Source organism: Fusarium odoratissimum (assembly GCF_000260195.1).
Source record: "Fusarium odoratissimum NRRL 54006 unplaced genomic scaffold supercont1.18, whole genome shotgun sequence".
Classification (NCBI taxonomy): domain Eukaryota; kingdom Fungi; phylum Ascomycota; class Sordariomycetes; order Hypocreales; family Nectriaceae; genus Fusarium; species Fusarium odoratissimum.
The window spans coordinates 155158-182539 of NW_022158777.1; the positions used below are offsets into that span (position 1 = coordinate 155158).

General features: G+C 48.8%; 13 protein-coding genes across 14 annotated transcripts; 7 read left to right on the top strand and 6 right to left on the bottom strand.

Annotated features, from left to right (window-relative positions):
- Nucleotides 1–167: 167 nt before the first annotated feature.
- On the top strand, nt 168–2643 carry FOIG_10350 (aconitate hydratase 1; the record flags this gene model as incomplete). Its single annotated transcript, XM_031210680.1, has 2 exons — nt 168–293; nt 343–2643. 2 exons carry the CDS (start codon nt 168–170, stop codon nt 2641–2643), a joined length of 2427 nt encoding a protein of 808 aa, XP_031059391.1.
- A 432-nt stretch (nt 2644–3075) lies between these two features.
- FOIG_10351 (uncharacterized protein) lies at nt 3076–5004 on the top strand (the record flags this gene model as incomplete). The annotated part of the gene is made up of 7 exons (XM_031210681.1): nt 3076–3339; nt 3384–3506; nt 3560–4202; nt 4257–4306; nt 4354–4491; nt 4540–4828; nt 4886–5004. The coding sequence occupies 7 exons, from the start codon at nt 3076–3078 to the stop codon at nt 5002–5004; spliced, it is 1626 nt and encodes a 541-aa protein (XP_031059392.1).
- A 57-nt stretch (nt 5005–5061) lies between these two features.
- On the bottom strand, nt 5062–6216 carry FOIG_10352 (uncharacterized protein). Its single transcript, XM_031210682.1, has one exon. It carries the CDS (start codon nt 6075–6077, stop codon nt 5256–5258), a length of 822 nt encoding a protein of 273 aa, XP_031059393.1. The 5' UTR covers nt 6078–6216; the 3' UTR covers nt 5062–5255.
- Nucleotides 6217–6858: 642 nt separating this feature from the next.
- On the bottom strand, nt 6859–7641 carry FOIG_10353 (uncharacterized protein; the record flags this gene model as incomplete). The annotated part of the gene is made up of 1 exon (XM_031210683.1): nt 6859–7641. One exon carries the CDS (start codon nt 7639–7641, stop codon nt 6859–6861), a length of 783 nt encoding a protein of 260 aa, XP_031059394.1.
- Nucleotides 7642–8135: 494 nt separating this feature from the next.
- FOIG_10354 (beta-glucosidase) lies at nt 8136–9689 on the bottom strand (the record flags this gene model as incomplete). Its single annotated transcript, XM_031210684.1, has 3 exons — nt 8136–8769; nt 8826–9112; nt 9165–9689. 3 exons carry the CDS (start codon nt 9687–9689, stop codon nt 8136–8138), a joined length of 1446 nt encoding a protein of 481 aa, XP_031059395.1.
- Nucleotides 9690–10032: 343 nt separating this feature from the next.
- Nucleotides 10033–11793, top strand: FOIG_10355 (uncharacterized protein). Its single transcript, XM_031210685.1, has 2 exons — nt 10033–10294; nt 10347–11793. The coding sequence occupies exons 1-2, from the start codon at nt 10143–10145 to the stop codon at nt 11725–11727; spliced, it is 1533 nt and encodes a 510-aa protein (XP_031059396.1). The 5' UTR covers nt 10033–10142; the 3' UTR covers nt 11728–11793.
- On the bottom strand, nt 10412–13564 carry FOIG_10356 (uncharacterized protein). Its single transcript, XM_031210686.1, has 3 exons — nt 13455–13564; nt 12003–13400; nt 10412–11946 (listed from the first exon to the last, which is right to left on the bottom strand). Exons 1-3 carry the CDS (start codon nt 13551–13553, stop codon nt 11773–11775), a joined length of 1671 nt encoding a protein of 556 aa, XP_031059397.1. The 5' UTR covers nt 13554–13564; the 3' UTR covers nt 10412–11772.
- Nucleotides 13565–15250: 1686 nt separating this feature from the next.
- Nucleotides 15251–16298, top strand: FOIG_10357 (uncharacterized protein; the record flags this gene model as incomplete). The annotated part of the gene is made up of 3 exons (XM_031210687.1): nt 15251–15484; nt 15592–15876; nt 15927–16298. 3 exons carry the CDS (start codon nt 15251–15253, stop codon nt 16296–16298), a joined length of 891 nt encoding a protein of 296 aa, XP_031059398.1.
- A 463-nt stretch (nt 16299–16761) lies between these two features.
- FOIG_10358 (uncharacterized protein) lies at nt 16762–18517 on the top strand (the record flags this gene model as incomplete). The annotated part of the gene is made up of 5 exons (XM_031210688.1): nt 16762–17141; nt 17197–17447; nt 17499–17960; nt 18006–18277; nt 18330–18517. The coding sequence occupies exons 1-5, from the start codon at nt 16836–16838 to the stop codon at nt 18515–18517; spliced, it is 1479 nt and encodes a 492-aa protein (XP_031059399.1). The 5' UTR covers nt 16762–16835.
- Nucleotides 18518–18533: 16 nt separating this feature from the next.
- FOIG_10359 (pectate lyase) lies at nt 18534–20302 on the bottom strand. Its single transcript, XM_031210689.1, has 5 exons — nt 19851–20302; nt 19631–19800; nt 19336–19580; nt 19134–19276; nt 18534–19083 (listed from the first exon to the last, which is right to left on the bottom strand). The coding sequence occupies exons 1-5, from the start codon at nt 19970–19972 to the stop codon at nt 18795–18797; spliced, it is 969 nt and encodes a 322-aa protein (XP_031059400.1). The 5' UTR covers nt 19973–20302; the 3' UTR covers nt 18534–18794.
- A 721-nt stretch (nt 20303–21023) lies between these two features.
- FOIG_10360 (uncharacterized protein) lies at nt 21024–22050 on the top strand. Its single transcript, XM_031210690.1, has 4 exons — nt 21024–21424; nt 21478–21539; nt 21590–21661; nt 21715–22050. The coding sequence occupies exons 1-4, from the start codon at nt 21326–21328 to the stop codon at nt 21794–21796; spliced, it is 315 nt and encodes a 104-aa protein (XP_031059401.1). The 5' UTR covers nt 21024–21325; the 3' UTR covers nt 21797–22050.
- Nucleotides 22051–22187: 137 nt separating this feature from the next.
- Nucleotides 22188–23834, bottom strand: FOIG_10361 (trypsin). The gene is made up of 3 exons (XM_031210691.1): nt 23080–23834; nt 22832–23025; nt 22188–22782 (listed from the first exon to the last, which is right to left on the bottom strand). Exons 1-3 carry the CDS (start codon nt 23323–23325, stop codon nt 22476–22478), a joined length of 747 nt encoding a protein of 248 aa, XP_031059402.1. The 5' UTR covers nt 23326–23834; the 3' UTR covers nt 22188–22475.
- A 1646-nt stretch (nt 23835–25480) lies between these two features.
- On the top strand, nt 25481–27211 carry FOIG_10362 (uncharacterized protein; the record flags this gene model as incomplete). Of its 2 annotated transcripts, XM_031210693.1 has the most annotated exons (2): nt 25481–26115; nt 26239–27123. In XM_031210693.1, the coding sequence occupies 2 exons, from the start codon at nt 25576–25578 to the stop codon at nt 27121–27123; spliced, it is 1425 nt and encodes a 474-aa protein (XP_031059404.1). The 2 variants fall into 2 exon arrangements, with proteins under 2 accessions (XP_031059404.1, XP_031059403.1); XM_031210692.1 differs by having other exon boundaries at nt 25576–27211.
- Nucleotides 27212–27382: the final 171 nt, after the last annotated feature.

The following is a 27382-nucleotide window of genomic DNA, read 5'->3' on the forward strand; positions in this document are numbered from 1 at the left end:
CAGCGGCGAGAAATGGGGTGCGGACTACTCCAAGCTTCCTCGGCTACCAGATGAAGATTTGTAGGGACCGGTTTGTGCGATAACAAATAAAAACATGCCGATTACCATGCAAGGGCAAAGAATTATTTGACGCCAATTTCTATGCATATTCTGCAACTATTGCAAGAATGGCGCTCACAGTAACACGACTTAACCTGCGACGGGTTTGCGCCGCCCGACAACGGCCATTGGCACAAGCGCGACGATGCTTAGCGACGCATTCATCTCATGTCGCATTGAGTCCTCTTGAGCCAGTCAGTAACTCTGCTCATCTCTTGATGCCAATTGCTAATTGGGCCACAGTACAATGCTCTTGATTATACCTCGCGACTCGAATCCCTCCGCCGCGTCCAAGGCGCTAATAAACGACCCTTGACCCTCTCCGAAAAGCTCCTCTACAGCCACTTAATCCACGACAACGATGATTGGGTCCTCGACCAAATAGAGCGAGGAAAGACAATCCTCCGCCTACGACCCGACCGCGTTGCTTGCCACGATGCGACAGCGACAATGGCTCTTCTTCAATTCATCAGCGCTGGTCTGCCCAGAGTCCAAGTACCCACATCCGTGCACAGTGATCATCTCATCGTGGCAGAGTACGGAGCGAAGAAAGACCTTGAGCGCGCTGCGGGTGATCATCGCGAAGTTTATGCCTTTTTGAGCAGTGCCGCAAAGAAATATGGTATTGGGTATTGGAAACCTGGTGCGGGTATTATACACACTACTATCTTTGAGAACTACGCTTTCCCGGGTGGTTTGTTCATTGGTACAGACTCACATACTCCCAACGCTGGCGGAATGGGTGTTCTTGGTATTGGAGTTGGCGGCTCCGATGCTGTCGATGCCATGGCCGGAATGCCATGGGAGCTTGTCTGTCCGAAGGTCTTGGGCGTTCGGCTTACAGGAAGCTTGTCGGGATGGGCCTCTTCCAAGGACATTATCTGCAAGCTTGCTGGCATTCTTACTGTCTCTGGTGGAAAGGGCAAGGTCATCGAGTTCTTCGGTCCGGGTGCTGAGACATTGGGCGCCACAGCCATGGCGACTGTTTGCAACATGTCTGCTGAGGTTGGATCAACATCATGCATCTTCCCTTACTCACAAGCCATGGCACGATATCTTGCAGCGACTAAGCGAGAAGATATCGCACGCTATGCTGACGGTTTCACTGAGACATTGCTTACTGCCGACCGTGGCAGTGAGGACTACTACGACCAGGTCATTGAGATTGATCTCTCAACGCTTGAACCTCACATCAACGGCCCCTTCACCCCCGACCTCTCACATCCTTTGTCCCAGTTCAAGACACGAGTTCAGGAGAGCTCCTGGCCCTCTAGGATTAGCCATAGCATGGTTGGCAGTTGCACGAACAGCTCATACGAGGATCTCGAAAAGGTCTACGACTTGGTTCAACAGGCCAAGGAGGCAGGCATCGACCGGCCCAGGACACCGTTTATGGTAAGCCCTGGCAGCGAACAGATTCGTGCAACTGCAGAGGAGCGCGGTATCCTACCTAGTCTAAGGGAGGCTGGAGCTGTTGTTCTCAGCAACTCTTGCGGACCCTGCGTTGGGCAGTGGGACAGGAAGGACGTGGATGTTGCTGGAGCAGAGGACAACTCGGTCATTTCCAGCTTCAATCGCAACTTCACTGGTCGCCATGACGGAAACCCCGCGACACATTCCTTTGTCACATCTCCGGAGATCGCCACTGCTTTCGCTTATGCCGGCGATTTATCCTTCAATCCCATGCACGACACCATTCCCATTGACGAGTCCGGCAGCTCCAAACACTTCCGATTCACACCACCTGTAGCCAACGAGCTTCCAGAAAGCTTCATCGCTGGTAGCGATCTGTTCCAGCCACCTGTTTTAGAAGATACCTCAGATTACAAAGTTGCCATCGATGAAGGCAGCGATCGCCTGGAACTTCTGACGCCCTTTGAGCCCTGGAAGCCAGGCCAAGCAGAAAACATGGAAGTCCTTATCAAGGTCTCAGGAAAGTGCACCACCGATCACATTTCTCCCGCGGGGCCATGGTATAACTATCGCGGTCATCTGTCCAACATCAGTCATAACATGCTCCTCGGCGCAACGAATGGATTCCTTCCCGATGCCAGTTCACTAAGCATGACTGGCAAGACACGAGATCCTACGGACGGTACCATCAAGTTCGTTCACAAGGCAGCGAGGACAATGAAGGACGCTGGTATTAGATGGTGTATCATTGGTGACAACAACTACGGCGAAGGTAGTTCTCGGGAGCATGCTGCGCTAGAGCCCAGGTTTTTGGGCGGTGTGGCAGTCATCGCAAAGAGCTTTGCTCGAATCCATGAGACGAACTTGAAGAAGCAGGGGATGTTTCCGTTGACGTTTGCAGACCCAGCAGACTATGACAGGATACAGGAGGGTGATGTAATAAGTTTACTGGACGTTGATGGCGATGCGCTTCAGCCGGAGAAGCAAGTTATGATGAAGGTGGTGAATACGGATGGGACTGAGTGGATGGCGCAGCTGAATCACTCATATCATACCCACCAGCTTGCCTGGTTACGTGCCGGAAGTGCTCTAAATCACGTCAAGAAGACGATCTTAGGCAGCGCGGCTTGAGGGATGCATCGTGGGTTAGGATCCGGTGGGTCAGGCATTGGCGTTGAGCATGTATTCAGTTAAAGTTGTTGGTGATAGGCATAAATAATCCAATACTGTAACTTTAAGTCTAAAAGAAACGTAAATTACTAATTTTATGCTCGTTTTGACCTCCACGGAGTTCCTTTTCACATAAGCTGGTCATCCGATGTGGAGAAACATAAGCAACGTAATCGCCATGATCTTACCAATCGTTGAGGACTAGGCCCACCGCTGGCTGTTCATAACGTTACTTACGAGACAACCTACAATACACTGGGAACCTTGATGTATGTATTGTGATATTCCTTAAATAGCACAATATTTCTCAAAAACCCTTACTCACATATCGCCAACCAGTCTTTCACAGCACCCGGAGTCATACACAACACTATCTGGTCTCAATCGCACAAGATGAATTGGCAAGACATTGCCAAGGAATCTCAAGCTAAAGTGCTTAATTCCATCCCTAACCGCTGGCGATTAGATGTCAATCAGTATCAAAGCCTCAAAGATGTGACCAGTGTGCCCTACACATGCGGCCTGCTCACTGAAGAGCAGCTCGAAATCACGGAACTCACAGCCACAGAAATAGTCAAGAAAGTTGAGACTCGCGAGCTGAAAGCAGTGCAACTCTTGGAGGCATTTGCTGGACGCGCTGCTATCGCGCATCAACTGGTCAGCAATCTAACTACATAACGGTAATTGTCTAATGGCAGTAGGTCAATTGCCTGACCGAATGGTTCTATGAAGAAGGCCTCGCACAAGCAAGAGAGCTTGATGAAGCGCTAGAGAAGGGTGGTCATCTGAAGGGTGTACTGCATGGTGTTCCTATCGCTCTCAAGGTAAGCTATCTACCAGCCATAATCCCTTACCTACACTCACTCTCGCTGCTAAGGATATCCATTGCGTTGCAGGCCATGCTTCGACAATGGCTTTCGTCTCAGGCAGGAACAATATTGTCAGCCAGGATTCCGCCGTCGTTGCTGCCTTGCGAACTGAAGGTGCCATATTCTTCTGCAAGACCACCATGCCTCAATCAGCTATGGCAATCGAGACGGTCAGCAACCTCTGGGGTCGCACGTTGAACCCTTCTAATCGGGACCTGAACGCCGGAGGTAGTTCTGGAGGCGACGCTGTCCTGGTAGCTATGAAGGGTACACCTCTTACGCCCTCGACTGATCTCGGCGGATCGATTCGTGTACCAGCTGCTTTCAATGGACTCTATGCTCTCAAACCAACAGCTGCACGAATCCCAAAAGGTGGGATGCCGGACCTTGGTCAGAGTCTGATTCAAGTGTCCTTTGGACCTATTTGCCACTGCATTAAGGATATGGAGTTACTAACCCGAGTCATCAATGCTCATCCTCACAACAGATTCGATGTAACTTGCGCGCCTGCTCCATGGAGGAGGATCGACGCCCCAGAAGGGAAGCTGAAGATTGGGCTGATGAAATGGGATGGTGTGGTGAAGCCTCATCCACCAATTCTTCGAGCATTGGAGCGTACCCAACAGCTCCTGATAGCAGCTGGACACGAGGGTAAGTCCAGATTTGTTGCGAACTAAGGATGTTATAATTAACTTCTGTCTTAAGTTGTTGACTTCAAGCCGCCCTTCGACTGCTGGCAAGCTTTGACGACCACCGTAAGTACCTCTTATCTAACCCGGTATAATGACTGATATGATTCAAGTTCGACATATACTATCAAGGTGGGGCTGATGGGACCATCGCTACACTTGAAGAGTCTGGTGAACCCATAATCCCAGCGTTTGCCGACTTACTCAAGGTCTTCAATGTTCGGAAGCTTCCCGCTTCAGAGATTCTACAGGTAGGCCGAGACACAAAAGCTTGTTGCTTCTAGTCTGACTATTAGTAGTTGAGTGCCAAGGTACGAGAGTACAAAGAGCAGTTCCTGATAGCATGGGATAAAACAGCCAACGACGGCCGTCCTATCGACGTCTTGATATGTCCTCCGGCACCAGGAGTTGGCTATCCTCATGACTTCAATACATACTGGGGATACACTTCGCTCTTCAACCTGATCGACTATCCTGCTGCGATCTTGCCGATACCAGGACTCAAGGTCAGCTCTGAGCAGGATCCTCTTGATTTGGAATACGTACCGTTGGACACTAATCCCTATGATAAACCCAACCACGAGACTTGTACGTAAGGCCCTTATGTTACTACACATACGGATGTTAATTATGCATTGTTTATAGATGACCCCAGCCTTTTCGAGAAACAAGCAATAAGTATACAAGTGGTCGGTCGTCCTTTCGAAGATGAAGAACTCATTCAAGTATCCTCGAGTCTCGATGCATTGCTTCGCGGTCTCTAGAAGCAACCTCTGCTTAATTACGATTAAAGGGCTGAGCTCAATTACATATTGGATATTGGCTTGATCACTTGTTGCTAGCAAATGGATAATTGTGTAGTAAAGAGTGGAAATACTCTCTGATCTCTATAGCATTATATCGTATTAAGCATGAACTTGTAAACTGGTCGCCTCTGTATAGCCCCACCGTGGTATCGATCACTTTCCCTGCTTCCGCCGCTAGTCAAAAAATCCATCTCGTATGTTGAACATCCTCAAGCGCGGTTGAAACCACCGCTCTCCCGGATCCTGTTCAAAAACTTGAGAACAGCCGGTGTAACCTCCTCAGGCCTCTCCATCATAGGCGCATGTCCAACACCCTTGACAGCAACAACCTCGCCATCCTCAAAGTTCGACGCGACCCAGCGAGCTTCCTCAATAGGGTCAGTCCAGTCAGGATCGGCATCTCCATAGACAGCCAATACTGGAGCCTTGACTTTGCTGATGTACGGTGCGACAACAGCGTGGTCGGTAGATAGTGTAGCGTGGAATGCCTTCCAGCGACCAGGGCCTGTCAACATTGCGATGGATCTGTCAACTCGCTCTTGAACCTTATCACCAAGACCGGGCCAGAGCTTAGGGGCGTATGACTTCCAGATCATAGGGCCGATAGGCTGACGCATCGATAGGCGGAAGAGACTAGCCACAAGCTTGCCAGTTCCGGGACGAAGGAATGCTCCCAAGAGAATAAGGCCAGCGACCTTTTCGGGATGGCTTCCAGCAGCGATCGTAGCAGCAGCACCAGATAGAGAAGCCCCGGCTAAGACAGCGGGTCCTCCACCGTAAGCGTCAATCAGGGTAATGAGATCGTCAGCGGTGGCTTCGTCGCCATAGCGGTTAAAGGTAATGCTACTATCGCCATGACCTCGGAGATCAACCATAGCGACTCTGTAGCCAGATTGGCGAAGCTCGGTGGCTAGAGCGTCGTATGCGTCGCGAAAGTCTCCCATGGCGGGGGAGCAGATGACAAGCGGGCCTTCACCAGCGATGTCAACGGCGAGCTTACCACCGTCTGTTTCAATAAATGTGACAGTCATTGTGAGTGTGATTGGTCGGTTATGTAGTAAGTGTAAGTAGAGAGAAGTTGTTGAGCGTTGCGAATTTTAGCCTGTAAGTCTTGAAAATGATGTATTTATGAGATTGTTGATGATGAATATTTCCAACCATAAGCAGGACAACACAAGATATATATAGCCAGGCTCGAATCCTTTCCACGAATGCTTATGACTACTCCCGTGCCTCTACGCTGCATTTTCGGGTCTGTAGGGCGAGCTTCGACCGATAACTCGATTAGACAAGACGTTGATTGGCTCGCACAGAAGCACGAGAAAATGCCGAAACTAACGCGAGACCAAGGATTCGGCCGGACAGCTTTCGCTCTGTGTGATTGGTTATGTCAACTGCCAATGCTCGGTCCTTCTATTTTCCGTTTCGGTAATCATTGCTTTGGCGTGATAAGATAAGGTCTGCCTTTTCTTATCTCTCGCTTATCTTGACTGCAGGGTAGTGAATGTGATATTTTTGTGTGCTCTGGGACTTCTCGATAGCAACAGTGCCTCCAATGTAACTCTTTGTTCGATAACTTGTCTAAGATCATCTTAGTCCACATCGGCTTATTACCCTTACTTGCAGGTTTCGACATCTCTGCGAGAGCTATCTCACACGACTGACTACCTTGTTATGATCTTGGCGATCTTGATACAGATCGACTACAAAATATGTTGATGCCAAATCACGAGTCAATTTTCGGAACGTGTGAAGAATATGATCTTCTTTAATATGAGAGCAGATAAGTACTAATATGTCTATTAATCAAGCTTAGATCTCAGGAAGTTTCAATCCCACCAATCTCTCACAAGCATCAATAACCCGTTCTTGCAACTCAACCTCACTACACTGAGGAATGGGCTCGGCTAGCTTCCTCTTAGGCTCAAAGTATTTTCCCGTCAAGCTTTGATCGTAATCTCCTTCAGCCAACATCACATATGTATCAACTCCATCCTCCAGCTTGTCAGGACCATCCTCGCCTCCAAGTTTCGTCGCAACCCATCCTGGATGAACAGACATGACGGAAGTGTGCTTGAAGCGCCTGGCAACTGCGTTTGCGAGCAACATGACATGGAGCTTCGAGTCGCAGTATGCGGGAAAGTCCTGGAATTGAGAGTCGCCTCGCTCGAGCCAGAAAATATCCTTGACTCTCGTATCGGCCTCGGCGTGTAGTTGAGACGCGATATAAATGAGTCTCTTGGGAGGTGTTAAGAGACAAGTGAGGATATAAGGCGCGAGCACATTCACGGCGGTCTGAGCTGGTATACCGGTGTCGGGAGTCTTCCGGAATGGTCCAGCCATCATGCCAGCATTATGAATAATTGCATCGAAGGTTCCGACGGCGTTGACTTCCTCGGCGAGCCTTTTTGTCTCCGAAACGAGTGTCAAATCCGCTGCAAACGCACCAGCTGCCCCAGGACAATTTGCTTTGGCCTCTGCTGCGCGTTGAGCGTTGCGCGCATGAAGATAGACGGTATGATTGCGCTTGACAAGTTGCCGCGCAGCTTCAAGGCCTAAACCATCGGCGGAACCAGTTATGAGAATGCGAGCCATCTTTATAAAGTGGATTGAAAGTGACTCTAGTTTTTGAGCAAAAAGTTCATGGGTTTTCTTGTCAATTTGTAAGTATATGTCAATGAGAATACGCGAAAATTCTTTGAAACTTGGCACCGAGCTCCGTGCCGCGAAAACGTCAACTACCGGCATTCAAATATCCAGATTTGCTCTTAGCGTCGTTCTTGAACCCGCCTTGAGGTGCAACCTCGGCGTTGCTAAGCTCGTTTCAGTTGACGATTTCCGCGCGAGCTGTGGATAGCGGATATACCGGACTTTGAACACTACCGGGAATGGGTCTGGCGGATGAAACCCAACGCCGAGATGCGGCTATGGGCCTGCCGGATCATTTTGATCACCGAGATACATAGATAAGGGAACCTATCTTCAAGATTGGCCTTGCGCTGCATTGATCGTGTTTTTAGTATCTTGATGTACCATGTGGGCTCTATCTAATTGCGGTCTTCTAATCGGTCATGTCTATCGTCTTTTATCTACAGCTTCAACTGACTTCCCTTCCGATGATCAACGAGCTGCCTCAACACCAATGCCGATTTCTTCGGCGTCCGCTCCAAAGTCTCGTAATCTGTAAAAGTCACTCCAAACCTTGGCCCATAGCCATCAGACCACTCAAGATTGTCCATCAACGACCACGCAAAATACCCCTCAACAACAGATCCATCTTCACCAACCGACCTTCCAATCGCGTCAAGATGATCTTCAAAATACTTGATCCTATACTCATCCTGCACAGATTCCTCACGCGTCATCTTATCCTCCCCAGGGCAAGGACATCCGTTCTCTGTGATGATGATAGGTTTACCGTAAAGACGATATACCCGCGTGAGATGTTTACGGAAGAGGTCTGGGCAAGATCGGAGCCAGTGTAGACCACTTTCTAAACCGACAGGGTCGCCGGCCTTGTTGGTTTGGAGCTCGTCAAGGTTGCCGATGTAATCTGTGTCCGGTGCTGGAGAGGACTTGTGGCGTGCGAATTGGGAGGTATAGTAGTTCATGCCGTAAAAGTCACTTTCTGCTGAGCGAAGAAGTTTGAGATCATCGGATGTGAACTGTGGGAGGCGGTCTTTGAGCTGATCGCGCATGCACTTCGGGTAATCTTGTCCCAAGCTTCGCGAAGTTAGCATGTCATGAACAGATAGCAGAGAAATCTGGACAAGGCTCACAAGATGGGGTTGGCAAACCAACCGATATGGAACTGCATCCGTCTCTCAGCAGCCTCACTGTCTCGCGGGTCGCTACTATCCCATGGCTCGTAGTAATCTCCATTCAATGAGATTCCTATTTGGCCTTTCTGTGATGGACGGAAGTCTTGGTTGTAGGCTGCGACAGCACGAGCGTGGCTCATGATGAGAGCCTTGCCAACGATCCATGGTTCCGTTGAGGTGTCGCCTTCTGTCGACTGAGGATTGATACTGCTTCGCCCTGGAGCATTTCCTCCAGTCGCATAGCCCTAGAACGTATTGTTAGCAATTGACTGTTATCTTCCCGAAAGAACAACTTACGAATATCGAGACGATCCAAGGCTCATTGAGTGTAATCCAATGCTTCACCCGATCCCCAAATCTCTCATAGCAAAGCCTCGCATATCTCTCGAAATCCATTTGAGACTCTTCAACATCCAACCATCCACCATACCTCTCATGCAATGCCTGCGGCAAGTCCCAATGATAAAGAGTGACCCATGGCGTGATACCTCTCTTCAGACACCCGTCAATAACCCTATCATAGAACGCAATACCAGCTTCATTAATAGCATCATCTCGTCCACCAAGAGGAATAACACGAGACCACGAAATCGAGAAGCGATACATATCAGATCCATATCTCTTTAAAAGATCAAGGTCTTCTTCAAGTCGGTGATAATGATCGCAGGCAACATCGCCACTTGCACCTTTCGTTCGTGTCGGTTCAAGATGGCAGAAGACATCCCAGATTGAAGGACCGCGACCATCTTCGGCGACGGCACCTTCAATCTGGTAAGACGCCGTTGCGAAGCCAAGTTTGAAGTCTTTAGGTAGAGAAGGCATTATCGTCTTTGAAGTCAACACAAAGGTCTCTAGTGACCAAAAGAAGTTACATACTTCGGCATTCTTTATACCGTGGAATTACGGGCCGATAAGATAATACCCAACTCGTTATCATTGTAGATCACGGCGAAATTCCGATGATCCACTGAGTAGTTTCCCCGACGGTGAGGGGTTTCTTCGAATAGCGCGATGCTCTATTTCCCCGTTTTCCCGTAGCTTCATTGTGCAGACCATTCCCCACGGGGAAGTTGGAGGCTAAGTCGAAACGGGGTTTTTTCGCTGTAACCTTGGTCATGGCATGTTTCTGAACCGAATCTTTCTCTCTTCAGTGTTGCATTGTGTATATAAGTATGCTAGAGATCGCCGAGTTTATCACAAGACTGTAAACACATCATCAGTCAATCTTGACGACTCTTCTTCACCTAGTTTCACGGCAGCTGTAATAACGTCAACATGGCTCCGAGAGCGGCGTACGCCACTGAAGATATTCAGTCTCCCATTGACCTCACCACCGTTCCACCGTTTTGGAAACGCAAGAATGGCATTCTTTTGTACTTCTTGCTTACTTCTTCGCTGTTTGCCAGCATGGCTCTTGGCATTGACGGGTAAGTCCACTCCCAACCGGCAAGTCGCTACGCATACTGACTCATCGTGTAGCTCTATGACCAACGCCCTTCAAACCCTCGAGAGTTGGCAAGACCGCTTTGGCCATCCCACTGGCTCGAAACTTGGCTTCTTCGGTGCCTCCAACGCCATCGGAGGTGTTATACCGTTCATCTTCCTTGGTTGGATCAGCGATGTCGCCGGTCGTCGTGTCCCAACTGCGATGGGATCGGTCATCATCATCGCTGGTGTCATGGTTCAACTCTTTGCGACCTCGCTCAATATGTTCATCGGCGGCAAGATTGTTCTCGGAATTGGCTCCTCGCTTATTCAGATGGGTGCTCCAGTCTTGGTCACCGAGCTCTCGCATCCCAAGGAGCGTGTCCAAATCACCACGCTTTACAACACCAACATTGTGCTGGGCTATGTCATTGGTGCATGGGCGACTTACGGGTGCTTTCGCATTCCCAACCAATGGTCATGGAAGCTCCCCACTCTGGTTCAAGTTGTTCCATCCGCATACCAGCTCATTCTCATCTTTTTCTGCCCGGAGTCGCCTCGTTGGCTGATCGCAAAGGGCAAGGTTGACAAAGCTCGGGAGATTCTGATCAAGTACCACGGTGAAGGCGATTCCGACAGCGAATTGGTCAAATTCGAATGCGCTGAGATTCAGCAAGTCATTGCTGAAGAAGCTGAGCAAAACATGACATGGAAGGAGTTCTTTTCATCTATCCCCAACCTCAAGCGCATCGCACTATGCTTCGCTACGGCGCTGTTCAGTCAGAGCTCTGGCAACCTGCTTGTCTCCAACTACTTGACACAGATTCTGAAAGACACGGGTATCGAGGCGGAGAAGGACATCACTCTCGTCAACGGCATGGTTACTCTCTGGCAGTACATCGTTGCTATCACCATGACTCTTCTGGTTGACAAGTTCAAGCGCCGCACTTTCTTCCTCGTGGGATCCGGTGGTGTTCTTGTCACGTTCATCATGTGGACCATCGCCGCCAAGCAGTACCTTGAGGGGTCCTTGGCGGGTGGGCGAGTCGTGTTGGCCTGCATCTTCCTATTTCAAGGCTTCTACACTTTCGGATGGACAAATCTGGTCGTTACTTATCCTCTCGAGATCGTCACATATCAGATGAGAGCCAAGACTTGGGCATTCGTACTGCTCACTATTCAGGTCTCCTCTATCTTTGGTGGCTACGTCAACCCGATTGGCCTGGAGGCTATTGGATGGAAGTTCTACATCTACTACTGTGTCTGGGTCGCTATCATCTTCTTGGTCGTCTACTTCTTCTTCGTTGAGACATCTGGACCTACGCTGGAGGAGCTTACGTATCTGTTTGAGGGGAAGGATGCGAAGCAGGAAATGGTCAAGGAGATTGAGGTTAAGAAGGAGGAACATGACTTCATTCGTGAGAAAGAAGTCTGAAGGGCATCATGAAGGTGGCAAATATGATAGTAATATTACAAAGACTTAGTGTATCAATGAAGAAGTATTTCGCAATGCATCGGAGGCTTTGGAGTCCAGTCTCGTGAGCAGATCAAGAAGGACTGCAAAATCACTGCGAGCTCTCGCGGCAATTGGTGAGGAGCCATTTCTGTGAATGATCTCCAGAAGACTCGCACCAGTGAGTCGTATCTTCTCGACCTTGGTAGGGACATCTCATTAGCTTCATTAATTACTTGGTGTGTTAGTGGACTTACATAGGGTTCACCATTCACTTGGAGTGACCAAAACGGAGCTTCTTGGATCACCCTCAGCATATCTCTTGCAATTTCCGTCTTGCGCAAATCCGAGTGCCCGATGTCCGATTTATAATACGGAAGATTCTCCAACTTTTGCGTTATCACCATTCTTAGACAATGGATGGAGACTTGAAGATTAGCGCACTGGATCAGGAATTGTTTGGTGGTTTCCCTAGACTCATCCGCCAAGGCAGCGAACGTATACGACTGCAGATATGGTGGCAGATCATCAAGACAGGTGATGAAACGGACATAAAGAGCGTCCAGCCGATCCTTTTCTTGCGCGCTGATCAGCGGTTGAAGATTCGACATGCTGAGATCTTGTTGGTTTCGGTCCTGCATTAGTCGCAACTCGAGGAGCAGATCAGATGCATTCTGCCAGAGTCTTAGATTGGCGTTGAAGCCTTCGATGCATGTAATCCGCACGACATCAGAATTCGTGACGAGATTACCAGGCGAGAGAACCGGAGCTTCATCTTCAATGCCAGAAGGATAGGACGTGGTTATTCCAGACTCGAATGAGAATTTGTGGATCGTGATGGGTCGGTTGTTCAGTATCGCAGCCGATTTATCGCCCATATACACAATCCAGAAAGCTCGACGTCGCAGCTCAGCTTCAATCGGTTGCAAGCCCTCAAGCGAGGTTTCGAGGTTCAATTGCATAACCTGCGCAAGTCGCGTGGCTTCTCCAAAGATGTGCCACGAATACTTGGGCTTTCCCGCTGCATGGAGACAATTCGAGTGAAAGTAGCGAATTGTGATTGAGTTCGCATTCGGATTCTCCAACTCCGCTTCAAGATATTGATTCAAGCATGATCTCGAAGCATTGAGAAAAATATCCGCTACGGATTGACCCTCTGGGAATAAATCTTTCGGTAATAAAAAGGCTGCTTCGGCGCAAACAGCAGTGATCAAAGTAAACGTCGTCTCCGGCCAAAGCTCCAAAACCCCTGTACTAAAATTCTCAGAAGGGTACTGCCCAAAGTACGAGAGCGAGTCCCTCAAACTCGGCTCATGAACCAACGGCGTAAGCGGATAAAGATACTCGAAAAAGAGATCAAAGCATCGCGTAACAAATTGCTGCAGATCATTCGTAATGAACGCTAGCGCTCGCGATAAATTCTGCCAGCGCTGGTGACTCGTTACATCACCGCTAACCATCAAAGGCGGCGAGAGTCCGAGATCGACAGTGTTGGTTTCCCATTGTGACGATTGGGGAGGCGGTAATTCCGCTGTGGAACCGGCTGGTTTTCTGGGGCGGATCTTGGGGCCGCGACGGGCGAGGGGGAGATTGAAGGTGCATTGTGTGCCTGACTCCCTGCAGCTCGTGCAACGCTCGCCTTCTGTAAAGTCGCACTAAGAATCCGTCAGTGAGTGAGTTTCGCCGATGGGCGAGGAGAATAGACTTGCCTTTGCTTTTCGCCGACGACAGCGGTCACAGGCTCTGTTCTTCTGGGCTGGCGTGTTTGTACCGGGGGATTGAGGGGAATCTGGTGTGGGGCTTGTCATCGTAAGAGATTGAAGAGGCAAAGAATGGAAGGATCAAGACGGGGAAATGCAGCGGTAAAATACTTAGGTTTTTCTTGTGAGGTGACTTTTCTCCGTGTCGATCTATTCCTCTTTCTGCTTGTCACCCGACAAGCGGGGTTGAGTCTGGGGAAAGAAACCATTTCTGTCTTGATCTAAGGTCACCGAGCCTTCTTTGTCAAGCTAAAAGATGGCACAGAGTATGAACATGGTGTCTGAGTGGTGAAGAGGGAGGATGCCACAAGGCTACAGACAATAGGATAGATGGTATGCGTTCAACAGCCCAGATATCACACAATTAATACCTACCTTGAACCAAAAGCCCTTTCACTATAAAGTGCTATACGTCTAGTAAAGATAAGAATTAAAAACTATACCAAGGACTTCAGCTGGGGATGCATAACGAGCCAGTGCAATGCTGTGCAGTGCGTCAGCGACGTCAAACGGGACATCAAAGTTAGGGTCAGGAACGTAACCCGGCCACCACAGAAACAGACCGAATTAAGAAGACACGACCGACTCATCAGTACAGTTGGTATGGAAATCAGATTCCTTCTACACAGGAACGCAGTAAGCTGCTCGACCCCAAGTGCAAGACAACTACTCACCTAGAAAGCAGTTCGATTCCTAGTTTTGTCCTTGAACATGAATACATATATGGCCTTTATACGTCTGTCGGTATGTTCACCCGGATGGCGGCGGCACAGCTACGCGTATGCATGCGTGTTCCACCACCCAAAGCAAGAACAAAGGCTGTCAGTCGTATCTCTATACAGACATTATAACTCCCTTCTCTCGTGTGACGAGACAGACACCCATAGCTACCTTACCTTGTTGTAAAACACTTGGTAACTGTTTTCTACTCGCTTGGCACCTACCATAAGAGATTCCACTTCATTAAGGCACTGAACTGCACTGCACTGCACTGAACTGAACTGAACCTCGACAAATCATATTTCAGCTTGTTGAGTTTGCCACTGTTCATGACCTGCTGCAGAGAGGGCGCCTTCACTTCCTGCCTCCCTCAGCGGCCTTTCACCTCCTGAGCGCGAGCTCGGCCTGTTTTCACATGCAGCGTATTAGCGAGGACAACTCTCAGACATCTACTCTTTCGTGCTTTGCCTCTCCAACTTTCCTTATCCTACCACCTCTTCTTTTTCTTTTCATTAGGAAGGGCTTCTTGTTTCTGCGCTGCAAATAACGCCGCCTGGAGAGTGTTTGTTTACCCAACGTCAAGTCAAGCATACCCTTCCTTTACTCACCGATGCCGTGCCTTGTTAACATCAACCGCAGAACTGACCGTCGGGTTCTTCTCCTTCAACGCGTCCACTTCCTTGGTCCACTTACTCCCCGAGAGGAGGCTGCAGGCGTCAAGCATCCGAGCTTCATTCACCGTTGCCCAGCGCCAACCTTTGATCTGCTCAGCATTTAGCGCAACCTCACCTTACCTTAGACACCAATCCCAGCGCTCCTTGTAAACGCCTGCCAAAGTGCGAAAACGATTTCTCAGTCTCTAGGAACAAACACGTCCCCCCTCTCAGAGATCTAGATTGATCAACGCAGGCCCTCAAACACCATTTTCCCAACCTTTCGCAGATTCCGCGTTTGCAGCAACACCTCAATGGATAACCAACGGGATATAGTCTTGGCGCCTTTGTCAAGCTCCAACAACGTAGAGAATGGCGATTCTCAACGAGGTGCTTTTTCTTGTTCTCCTCCATCCTCGGAGGACTCTCCCATCCGTCATCTTCTCGAACATCATCAACGATTCTTCACAGATGCTCACGCGCCAACTTTCGCTTCATTTCATCTGTCCTCGCAACATTTTGACACGTACGAGACGGAAATCTCCCGACTCTTTCGCCGCTACGACTATGATCGAAACCGCGCTACCATCACCATCAGAATGCCCAGTCAGACTCATAATGGCTTCTTGCACAAGCTGCTCCTACGTCTCCAAGACTCCATCCCCAGAGAGTTGAACATTGAATGCCAGCTTGGATCCGACGTGGCGCTCTAGGAAGACGAACACAAAGGTGATGGCGCAGCAGTCCAAGCCCCCAAGAAGATCTGGAGCCGCCAGCCTGACCTCCAGATTGGTGAGCGGAACACTCAGTTCCCTGGTTGTGTAGTCGAGGTCGCGTGCTCCCAATCGAGCGCCGATCTTGAGCCACTCGCTTACGACTACTTTTCCAACACCAGCTTTGGGGTTCAGCTCTTCATCTTTGTTGATATCAAAGAGAATGCACGAATTTCAGTCTTGCGGGGCAATGCTGGCGTGCTTACTTGGGGTATGCAGCAGGTGGTAAGTTACCTTTCGCAATTAAAAAGATTCAGTTGCTCAGACTTTCACAGGAGTTCCAGACTGCCGATAAACACCCAGCCAACATCAATCTGGCTCTTGAGCTCAACGTAAAGGACTTTGTTCTGAGCACAGAAGTAGGCCAGTACCCAGACCTTGCCATTCGTATTCCTTTCCAAGAGCTGCACGAAATGCTGCGTCAGGCACGAAGAGACAGCCTGGTCAAGAAGGGGCGTGGCGGCAACATCCGCCGGCCAAACAAGTTTGATGGCGAGATGGTACTCCCTGCCAACTTCCGAACAACAAAATATCCTGTCGCAAAAGGAGACGGGCAGTTCAATGGCAACCAGACCACTGATGAAGTCACAGAGCGACAGGGAGCCTACGGTTTCAGGCCCGGGAGTGATGATGGAACTTCCCTGTAGAGGTGAGGAGCAGGTTGGCGATAAACAAAATGGATGTACATTCAGCAGCAGAGAAGATCGAGACGGACAGAGAGATAGAAGCGCTTGACTTTGGAACGCCTTGACTACACAATACACACATGGCTTTGGAATGCTATATCTTCTCTGTGCCCTCTTGATGTTATTCTAGCCCAGAAACTCCGCCCCCGTTTCTAGCGTGGCGCGTCACAAGTTGAATTCGGCGTAGGGCTGGTTATTGCAAAGAATTGGAAGACAGAGAGGATTGAGACGGGGAAATGGAGATTTAAAATAGATTTTCTGTTCTAGTGATTCTCCGTTTCTCCGTGAAGATCCATTCCTCTTTTGCTGGAAGCGGGGTTGAGTCTGGGGAAAGAAACCTTGTTTGTGAACCCAAGACGTACCAAGGTCGGCATTGGCTGATCCAAGATCCTAGCAAATTGTTGTGCAAGTCATCATTTCCCATTATATAAAGACAGCCTCGTCATTATCTTTGCCCCTTCAATCAGCATCGAGACAGCATACGCAACTCAGTCACTCATGATGAAGTCCTCGCTAAGCTCTGTTTTGGCTGCATTAGCCCTATCTTTACCACTGGCAGCAGCCTCATCTCAATACTCCAACCCACAGGCTCCATCTTGTCGCTTTGGCCTTGAATGGTCGCAAAAGGACGTCCTTCAACATACCGACGACTTCATCTGGGATCTTCTCTACTGGGAAGGTAAATTTCATCAAAACGATGTAGCCTACAATACTCAAAATGGCATGTCCTATGATGGAACCCAGCTTGATTGGAAGACTGGCAAGCGCACTAAGAAGCATACGTTCAGTGCAGCCAGCAAGGAGGTCAGTCATGCTACGGTCCCGAATACCGAACATCTTTACTAACAGTGTGATTTAGGCACTGCAAATCATGCTCTACGCCCAGGCTATCTCTGGGTCTAAGGAAGCTGCCCGCTTCTTGACCCCGGATAATCTCAAGGCTGCACCAGGCTTCGCTGCGTCAATCATGGAGACAAAGCTCAAGACTTATAGCCAGTTCAACCAGACATATCCCGGCTTCGGTGGCTTTCTCCCATGGATCAAGACTGACACCACGACCATCTCGCCTCAAGATGGCTGGGACGATCGCGTTCCCGGCTTAGACAATGGGTAAGCAGTGTTTCTCTAACTTTCTCATCTTAGCTAATGACCTGTTTTTAGAGAGCTCATCTGGGCAGTTTACGCCAGCATCGAAGCCCTCCAGAAGCAGTCCAACCCCAAGTTCCACAAAATCGCCGACGGATGGCAGACCTGGCTCAACTACGTCGCTTCAACTGCCCCCAAGATCTTCTACATCGGCAAAGGGAAGGTCTGTGCTGTTACAGCAATCGGCGACCAGACACTCCCTGTCAATGACAAGAAGCAGTCGTACAAGTGCGAGTCGGAGACTTATCTCGATGACCCTTATGAAGGAGAGCTTTTGACTTACTTCTTCCAATTCTTCACTGATCTGTCCAAGAAGGATAAGCAGACGCTTTGGGAGTACAAGAGAGCCAAGTTGGAGAAGGCTGAGTATAACAAGGGTGGTGTTGGTCCTATCACTGTTCGCAAGGGTTTTTGGTTCTCTAGCCATGAGATTTGGAACCAGCTTGAGTTGCCATACCACGACGTTGACATTGTCAGGTAAGCATCGTCAGTCGTCTCAGAAATCTAAAGCTAACCGTTTAGCCGCCTCTTCAAGAACGGCGAACGTGCTCGAACTTGCAACTCGGTAGTCACCAAGACCCCCGGCCTCTACGCCTCCGTCAACAACTCTACCGATCCCAAGACAGACGAGATCATCGGCTACATCTCACCCGCCGGTATTCCCTCTATTGCAAGTCAAAAGGATCAAGAGCTCGATGTCATCACTCCTTATGGTGTCTTCCCTGTTGTATTGTTCGACAAGGCTGTTGGCTTGGCTTGGTGGAGGAACATGATCGTTGGAAAGAAGATGCAGAGTAAGAATTATAGATATCACATTGGACACGATCGCTGACAATAGTGCAATAGATCCTTATGGCAGCACAGAGTCCACCCGCGTCGACGGCAAGGGTGTTTCAGCACTCGTGACCTGGGATAGTAAGGTCACTACTGTACTCTCCCTCATGAATGGTGTTGTGGATCTTGTTCGCGAGCGAATGAAGTCTGATGGCATCTACAACGAGTTCCTAAAGATTACAGAGGCAAGTTCTCCATGATGTATTATTAATTTCTGTGCTAACAAGATGTTTACAGCATGAGCATGTTCGGGTGTTTGGTAATAACCTCAAGGGCGAGGATATCGAGTTCTGTCTGCCCAAGAACAAGGTTCCCGACGCAGGACTCAAGGACTTCACAGCTTGTCAGAAGTGAATGGGGCATAATGTAGTGATATCGAACAAGGCCTTTGAACAGATCTGACAATTACTGTACAAGTAACATGGAAGTAGACCTAACATGACCTCCAAAGCTGTTTCTCTCGTCCATGAACCTCGTTTAGAAACTGAGCTTCTGACCTGCCTGTCCCGGAACTGTTGAAGCAACCTTTCCGGATCCCAGAAGCGTGAACTGATACGGAATCTTGCTTGAGCTCAACGTCCCCTTCGGAGCAGTATTTTGACTCTCACCGCCGAGAACTACGTCTTCTGCGACAACATATCCGACCTCGGAGCTTGACTCGCTGAAGATAGCCTTCTTTCCAACGTTGGTGAACACAGATGATTGGATAAGAGCCTGGGCACCCATGCGGCTGTTGAGACCAGTGTCCATGGTATCGTAGTACTGACTATAGGCTGTTTAGTGGCAAGTCAAAACCGAAGCTACTGGGAAACGTACTTGAAGATATGTGCCGTGCCAAAGCGAAGCAGAGGGCCTCGGCTTCTGACGTTGTTGAAGTGGTTGTTGGCGTATGTAACGCGCAGGGTACCAACGTCCTCAGCTGCGTTCTTGTCGGAGTGTCCTACGAGTGATCCCTTGGACTAATGAACAGTTAGCCAGAGCTCCTTCAAAGTTTTGGTTAAGAATGGGGATTACTCACGTGGTCATGGAAGTAGGTATACGAGATGGTAACCCAGTCAGCAGCATGCGACAGATCGACCAAGCCATCATAGAAGTCTTTATCGTCACCTCTAACAGCAGATAGATCACAATGATCAACCCAGACATTGGTCGATTTCTGGATAGTGATCGCGTCACCGTAGTCAGCTTCAACCTTGGAGATCTTCATGTTGCGGACAATGACGTTCTTCTGTCCGTTGATGGTCAAACCAATGCCGGTGAGGGCTAGACAGAACTGTTAGCACTACACCTGTGAAAGAACACTGTTGACCTACAGCTGCCGGTCTTGCCAATGATGGACTTGTTCGAGGTAACTTGAACCTTGGCTGCGCCAGAGATACTGCCCTGCACCAAGATGACGGAAGGACCATCAGCTGCGGCAGCAGCGGTTAGCTCAGCGAGGGTCTTCACAGTGACTTGAGCAGCACTTCCGCCTCCAGTGGTACTATGCGCGTCAGATGCCGGAGATGTGAAGCTGTACCTTGCTTGACTCACCCTCCATTCTGAGTACAGTAGCCGATGTTACACGGATCGTTTGCCGCAACTCTGGCTTGGAGGTTGGCACCAGGCGCTGCCGTGGCGAGGCCAGAGAGAAACAAAATATTAAGGAGTCTCATTCTGAAGAGAAAGGTTGACAGAGTTCAATGATTCTTGGGGATGCGGTGGGAAGAGACATCGCTGGGATGTTCAGGAGGTACTGGGTTTTAAATATAACTTCACATCCACCCAAACCGTGATCGTGGTGATCTACAAGTTTCGGACTGCACAGTTACCCCCAATGTACATCTATTCTCCCTTCGAATTGACTATTTCATGAGTCGTTACGTTTCAGCAATAGGATGTAGATATTTGGACAAGCTATGCTGATTGGTGGAAGATGTCGACGAGATCTTCCGTTCGTCAATGCGTTCCCCCAAAGTTAACGCAAAACACTATCTGCGGTCTGCATTTCCTGTAAAGAGCCTGGAAATAAGGCTGCTCTTGTGGTATTTGATGAGTTGCTTGAAGAAGGGACAGTTACATCACTCGGAAGTCTTTCCTCCGCATAACTGAATCGGGATCTCGATTGTGGGGTAATGGGGGTTTGACATGGCTTGGCGTAGTTGAAGGCTGATGATGAGGCGCGAGATTCACAAATTTAGAGATATTGTCAGTTCAGAACCATTAGGTCTATTTGTGGTGGTTATCTTGCGTGAAGCATATTGCATTTGATAGTTGTTTGGACTCGTGGCCCTTTCATTGAGGCATATTACCGGGTTGGAGACTGAGATAACATCAATGTACCGGTATATAAACATTTCCGAGGCCAATAACTATAGATGATGCTTTGCATGGCGCATCTTTCTAGATTATATGCGAGAGCTATGACAAGCCCGTTCCAAGTTGTGAAGTCCTTATCCTATCTACCGTTGAGCTCTTATCTAATCTTATCGATCTGACTTGAGACTGATTGCCAGGTGTTGGTGTTGCGAGCTGGCTGGCAACCGGCTGGTTCCTTGAACCAGCGAGACCAATCCAGGATGCTGCCTGGTCATAAGATTCGGCATGATCACATGTGTTTAGGCTTTCATTCGGCTGCCGACCATGCTACCATCTGTCGATCATCACGCCGAACGATGCCTTCCAGGCGTTCATCCGGGTGCATCAGCCGACAACTAACGCAGGTCACTCCCATCCATCCCCTCAATCGCCAGCAACCATTATTATCCAATACCTTCCCCTAAAGCCAAGCTCATACTGCGCGACTTATCTATCAAGTGGGTGGCTCACGCTTATCGTTGATAGGCTTTCCCCGCAGCCAAGCTTAAGTCAATTAGGATCTTTTGTTGGCGTGTAATCCCTGTCATAAACGCATCATCACCTTCCCAATTCGAGAATCTCCGAAGATAGTCGAATGCTTAAAGGTTATTTAACTGGCCGATATACCACGTCTTACTTCTGCATGTTTCTGAGGGAACTTATCGATACTGATGCTTTTATCAACATATCACGTCGTGCCAATCACTCTCGCTGCTTGTGCTGCGCTTTTGAACGTCCCAGCAGTTTTAGCAGCCATGGCGGACCGAAAGGTAAACAAGATATAATTTGCTGAGAAGACATGTTCCTCAACAAGATACTATAGGCCATCGTTTACGACTTCGAGAAGTTGGAGGACTATCAGCAGAGGAATGAAACCGTGCTTGAGTAAGTGATGCAACGTCAACAACAGACTCCCAAGCTTACCACAATATCAGTATCGTCAAAAAGGACACTGGTGTCGACTTTTGGAGGCAGACACGAACGATTCCTCCCACTTCCTATCCTCCGTAAGTATGGCACTCCTGTATGCTACGCCAGAGCTGACGTGCCTTGACGGCAGACCGATGACTTTGGAGGCTATTGAGAAGCTGAAGGAAGTCAAGGGAGTTATTGTAAAGGATGTTCCTACTGAGGAACTTTAGTTTATGGACTCTTCAGTTGTTTCACAAAGGAGTATTTTTTCGGCAGACTGATGACTGTAGTTATACTTATCTATAAATTGTATCCTGTTGGTTTCCGGCTCGTATATGTCTATTGAGGGGTCGACCTGAACACATCACTGTATGCACAATTTGTTTTCCCTTTTCTTTTATCATGTCAATGTTGATTATCTCACATCATTCTTCAAATATTCAACGCTGATGCCGTCCTAGTTTAACAACCCTTCATATGCAGATACTTGACTGATTGCTAGCCGCAAGGTAAAACTTTAGGCTGCCAACATAGATAATGAGGAAACGATATTCATGTCCATAATACTTCATAGACAGAAGGTTTCAAGTCAATCCATCATTCTGGGTTACTTTACACGACTCGCAGACTGACATCAAGGTAGGTAGGTCGGGGAACATAACAGCATTGATTTACTTTTTGTCCTACTAGACATTTCACGTTGCTTCTATCGAAATGAATATTTCCATCAAATTTCATATTCAATTTGGGCTATCTAGATTGCTGTATTACGAGCAACCAGGACTAAGATCCAACTGAAACCAACTCATATCTTCTTAACTCGCTGAAACCTATTTCTCAAACAGGTTTCGTATCCAGGGCTCAAGCTAGAGAATATCCAAAGAACATCTCGGCACTTAAACAAGGTATTTAAGCGTAGGTGTCAATGAAAGAGCGGAGAGCACCAACGCTGGCATAGACACCAGAGTAGTTGGGTCGGGCACATCCGTTACCCCAAGAGACAGCACCGATAAGAGTGTTGGAGCTGTCGACGATGGGGCCGCCACTGTCACCCTGGCAAGAGTCCTTGCCACCGGAAGAAACACCAGCACAGAACATCTGGTTGGTGATGGCAGAGGTGCCGTACTGAGCTCGGCAGGTAGCACGAGAGACGATAGGGACAGTAACCTTCAGAAGGTTGACGGGAGTAGAGCTACCGCCCTCAGAGGTAGCGCCCCTGGATGGGAGTTAGCATATAGTATCTCAGATGTCAGAGAACGACTTACCAGCCAGCAACTGTGGCAGAAGATCCAGCGACAGGGTCAGAGCCGGAAGCAGCCAGGCGAGCATAGCCGATGTTTCCGCCGGAGGGGATGGAAGTAGAGAGCTTCAGAATAGCAAGATCGTTGTTGTTTCCGCTGTAGCTAGGGTGAACTCTGACGGAGGAAAGCGACGAGGTAACACCACCAGAAGTGCGAGACTGTCAAAGAGGTTAGTGAGGCCGCTCCTATCCCCCAAATGGTAGAAGACTTACCAGACTGCCAGCACGAATCTGGAAACCGCTCTGAGCGTATCCGGAAACGCAGTGGGCAGCAGTCAAGACGGTGTTGGCGTTGAGGAGAGAACCTCCACACCAAGGGCCACCGTTGCGGCTGATGCTCACGATGAAGGGAAAGTCGCCAGCGCTGGCAGAAGTGCCGCCAACGATGTTGGGGATCTCCTGAGGAGCGGCAGCAGCCAGGGGAGCAACAAGTGCAACGACGGAAGCGAACTTGACCATAGTGAAGAGATAGATATCCAAGAGAAGAGAGTTGAAGAGTGAAGAGTGGTTGATGATAGACTACTTCGAATAGTCCATCATCATCCTTTTATATTTGAGAATCCAACATAGCTATGGATGTTGTTGTGCTTTCTTACCTGCCTCTCTGGTTACTATCCCGCGATAAGCTTGCTTGGTTGTATCTTCGGACTTTGCGAATAGGCGGACCTGCCTTTCTGGTACTAAGCTCCGTTGTTCCGTAGTCTAGTTCGGCATTTAGAAGAAGCATTAACCTTATCATGCTCCCGTGAAAGTGATCGGCATATAAGGCCCTTGGCAGCAGGGGTCAGTATCCCGATGAGGAAAGTCGATAACTCTATCGCCAATAACACTGTGGATATGACGGATTAATAGGACGAAAGGTCAACACTGGACGAAAAAGAGCTTCAAGATGAATATAATTATGAAGCTGGTGAGAGTCATCGAAGAGCTGATCTACAGCGTGTGTTTGATCGGCTTATCCCCCCAAGATCTACGATTAATGCCGAAGGATCATCGCGTCAGCATTCTACAGACCAACCGGAGTTATTTAGCCCGAGGAATCGCCAAGCATCAAAGCGCATCTGCACTACTACTCTGGGCGGGGTTCACTGCTATAATTCGGTCATGCGCCATCAATCACAATGGCCCAATATTCTGAAACTGGAAACCACATAGAACTTTTGTAGCCACCACCACGCAATAGCAGCCCTGCGATAACGCACGCATCGACCTGCATAGGATACACCTCTGTGGCCAGTCTGTCACCTAGTTTCTAGATGCACCTATTGCATTGCTGATGCCAATACCTGTTGCATCCTATTCCATCCCCTACCTTCCAAACATAGCATCTATCTCCGTCTTATCTTTTCCGTCGATCCTACTAGGTCTAATACGAAGGCCTTCTCGAATGATGCGGGATATTCTCCCGCTATTGCTTACTAGTTCAGCTTGTAGATCTTCGCGAAGAGATGCCCTGATCTAGAGCTGAGATAGATCACTTTTGGAAGGTACTTTTGATTGGAGAGCGCGTAAATCAAGTTTCGAGAGGTGCTAGGCGGACTTTGCATAGTTTGAAAGAGGAAGGACGTGAAGATAGGTGAAGTTCATGATCTGATGCTCACCGTATCTTTGACGGATCGATGAGTCGTGTCGGAAGTCTCCACTGTTGAAGGTTTGTAAGAATTCGGCTCCTTGATCCAAGTTCCTCCGAAGGGCTTTGTTGCGTGGCTCGCATATGGACTTTCTAAGATTGGGGATAATTGGGGCCAGAGCCACGCGTATTACCGAACAGACTGCTCATGTATGGATGTAAATCGTGTGATTGGGTAGGTCTTAATATTTAGACGCCTCGTGTTCGATAAAGCTTGGTTATCTTAAGGCAACATTGGAAACATGGTGTGCATGTCAAAGAAGGAGGCTTGAGTACATATTGAATTGGTCAAATTTCATGACTAGGCACCATGGTTGATTGATACAGTCGAATGCGGAATGTAAATGCGATGCTTAAAGTGGTTACTAATGAATCGCTTGGAATTAGCACGGCTTTGCTGAAACTTTATTCTAAAACAGCCACTTAATGTTGCCTGACAAAGCGCCCATGCGGTGTGGTGAGCTCATGAATCATGCAGGAGAAAAGTAAGCTTTTAACATGCTGGGCACTAAACAGCAACGACATATCGTCACTAAGTCAAGCTGCAATATGAACGACTGGCGTGGTACAATATCCGGCCTCAATATTGTAAATAACAACCACAAATAAGGACTTATGAGTTCAAAGCGACAATTAAAGCTGTATCTTCAATAATATATAAGTGCCCTGAATGCAAAATGTCAATCCAGGGTAGGAATACGATGTTTGTTGGGTTTTCCACTAGCGATGACGCTACTAATTTCCCTCGCCAAAAGCTGAGCCCCAAGAGCCAATAATCGTGGCGCTGCCCCTGACAGCCCCTGTAAAACTAACGGCCTCAGCTCGAATCGCGCTGGCACTATCGATAAAACGTTTCTAAAAACACTCAACTAACAAGACGCTTGATCTTGTTTGGGAAGACTAGTTATCAATAGCTTCAAAAGGATCTACACTAAATAATGACCGCCAAGCCCAACACGAGGTCGTTAAGGCAGGATTTGCCAGGGGAAGAGAAAGATTAAACCCAGATTCCCCCCAAACTTTGTTTCTCTAGATTGTCGCGTTTTTGTTATAGCCGGAAAATCACGATTATCGCAGAGATGGCTCGCCATTTCGTCCGTTCGTTTGTTATTGCTGCGGCGCTCAGCCCCTTCGTTAATGCTGGGCCATGCCGCCCCTCTTCGAGCTCCGTAGCGGTCGTTACGACTACTGCTGAGACCAGTGTCGCGACTGGCTCTGCTACGACTCATACCAAGGACTCCAGCTTGACTGAGTCTTTATCTGGTACCTCAACTGAGACTTCCCTTATTGTCAGTGAGAGTGGCTCAACCACTGGTGCTTCCACTGAGACAAGTCTCACTATTAGTGAGAGCGACTCATCCACCGGCACTACCCTGGGCACCACTACCTCAACTGAGTGTACCGAGCCAGAGCCTCCTGTCTACAATGATCCCTTTACTGCCACCTACACCGAGGAGATCCCAGCGACCACAACTGAAGCGGCAACCACTACTGAAGATGCTGCCGCCACCATTGTCCCGAGAAACTTCGTTCGAAGAGGTCATCCAGAGATATTTGTCAGGGATGCCACAAGTGAAGCCGCTCCCGCCAACAGCGAAGATGCTACCACTACAGAAGAGGCTACCACCACTACCGAAACTGCCGCTACCACTTCTGGAGAAGCCACTACTACTGGCGATACAACCGCCACATCTGAAGACACCACTGCTATCACTGAAGGTGCTACTACCACCACAGAAGAGGCTACCACCACTACTGAAGAGACTACCACCACTGCTTCCGAGACTGCTACCGGTTGCGTTAATAATATGGAGAGACCAACACCTGAGGGCGCCGTCTGCGGAGCAAGGGGTTATGTATGGGGCGTTTCAGACGAATGGAGATCCTTAGGCGAAGGCTCATCTTCCTCTTTGATGGACTGTTACAAGTCTTGCATGGAGACGTCTAACTGCGTTACCTTCCTCTACCAGAAAGATGCGCAATGCAGTCTCTACAGAGGTAAAATCACTCAGCTGAGCTCGGACCGAACCAGCGTCAGGAACTATGAGATAAGCTGCTTCTGTGACACAGGTATTGAGCCAGCTCCGACCTGCTCATATGATACCTCCATCATCAACGGCGGTTTCGATAACGGCAAGTTCTCTCCATGGCAGGAGGATCCCAATCCTGGCGGTAAAGATCCCGTCGCCTTGAGGCCCGTTCCTGGTGGCGAGGGCGGTACCTCTTATCGGCTCCAGACTGGCCAGTTTGACTTCGACAAGAGCATGTGGATTTACCAGGATGTCAAGGCCTGCCCTGGCACCACGTTCTACTGCAGCTATAGGTGGTGGTGGGATGAGTACTACTCGATTCCTCAAAATAGTGGCGGCAGCTTGGTTCCATATGTCCGCGTTTACCAAGACGACGACAGGATCGGGAACAGATATCCAACCAGTGCGGCCCAGACGAAGACATGGATCAACGCAAATTTCCAGTTCACTATGCCTGATAGCGGAGAGACTAGGATTTGGTTCGTTGCTAGCAGTCCTCAAGGTGAATGGATCAATAATAGCGACGACCCTTGTACGCCCGACTGGGTTCACCGACCTAACTCGTTCGCGTTGGACTCGGTATATTGCAGAAGCTAGAGGGTTAAAGGAAGATTTCTTTTGGATTCAGACATGCTAGTTTAGAAATTCTTTGTAAATATATTTAACATTCGTATATGTCTCCCAGCTTATGCTTGCTTATTCGTTCCTGTGATTTCATTCCAACCGAAAACCTGCTGTCCCATCATACTATTATGGTAGTCTACCTTTAAGCCAAGCTCATACTTCTTATACCACGGCCAAAAAGCATCTCTGATCCACATATTTATCGCCCAAATGCCAACCATTATCCGAAAAA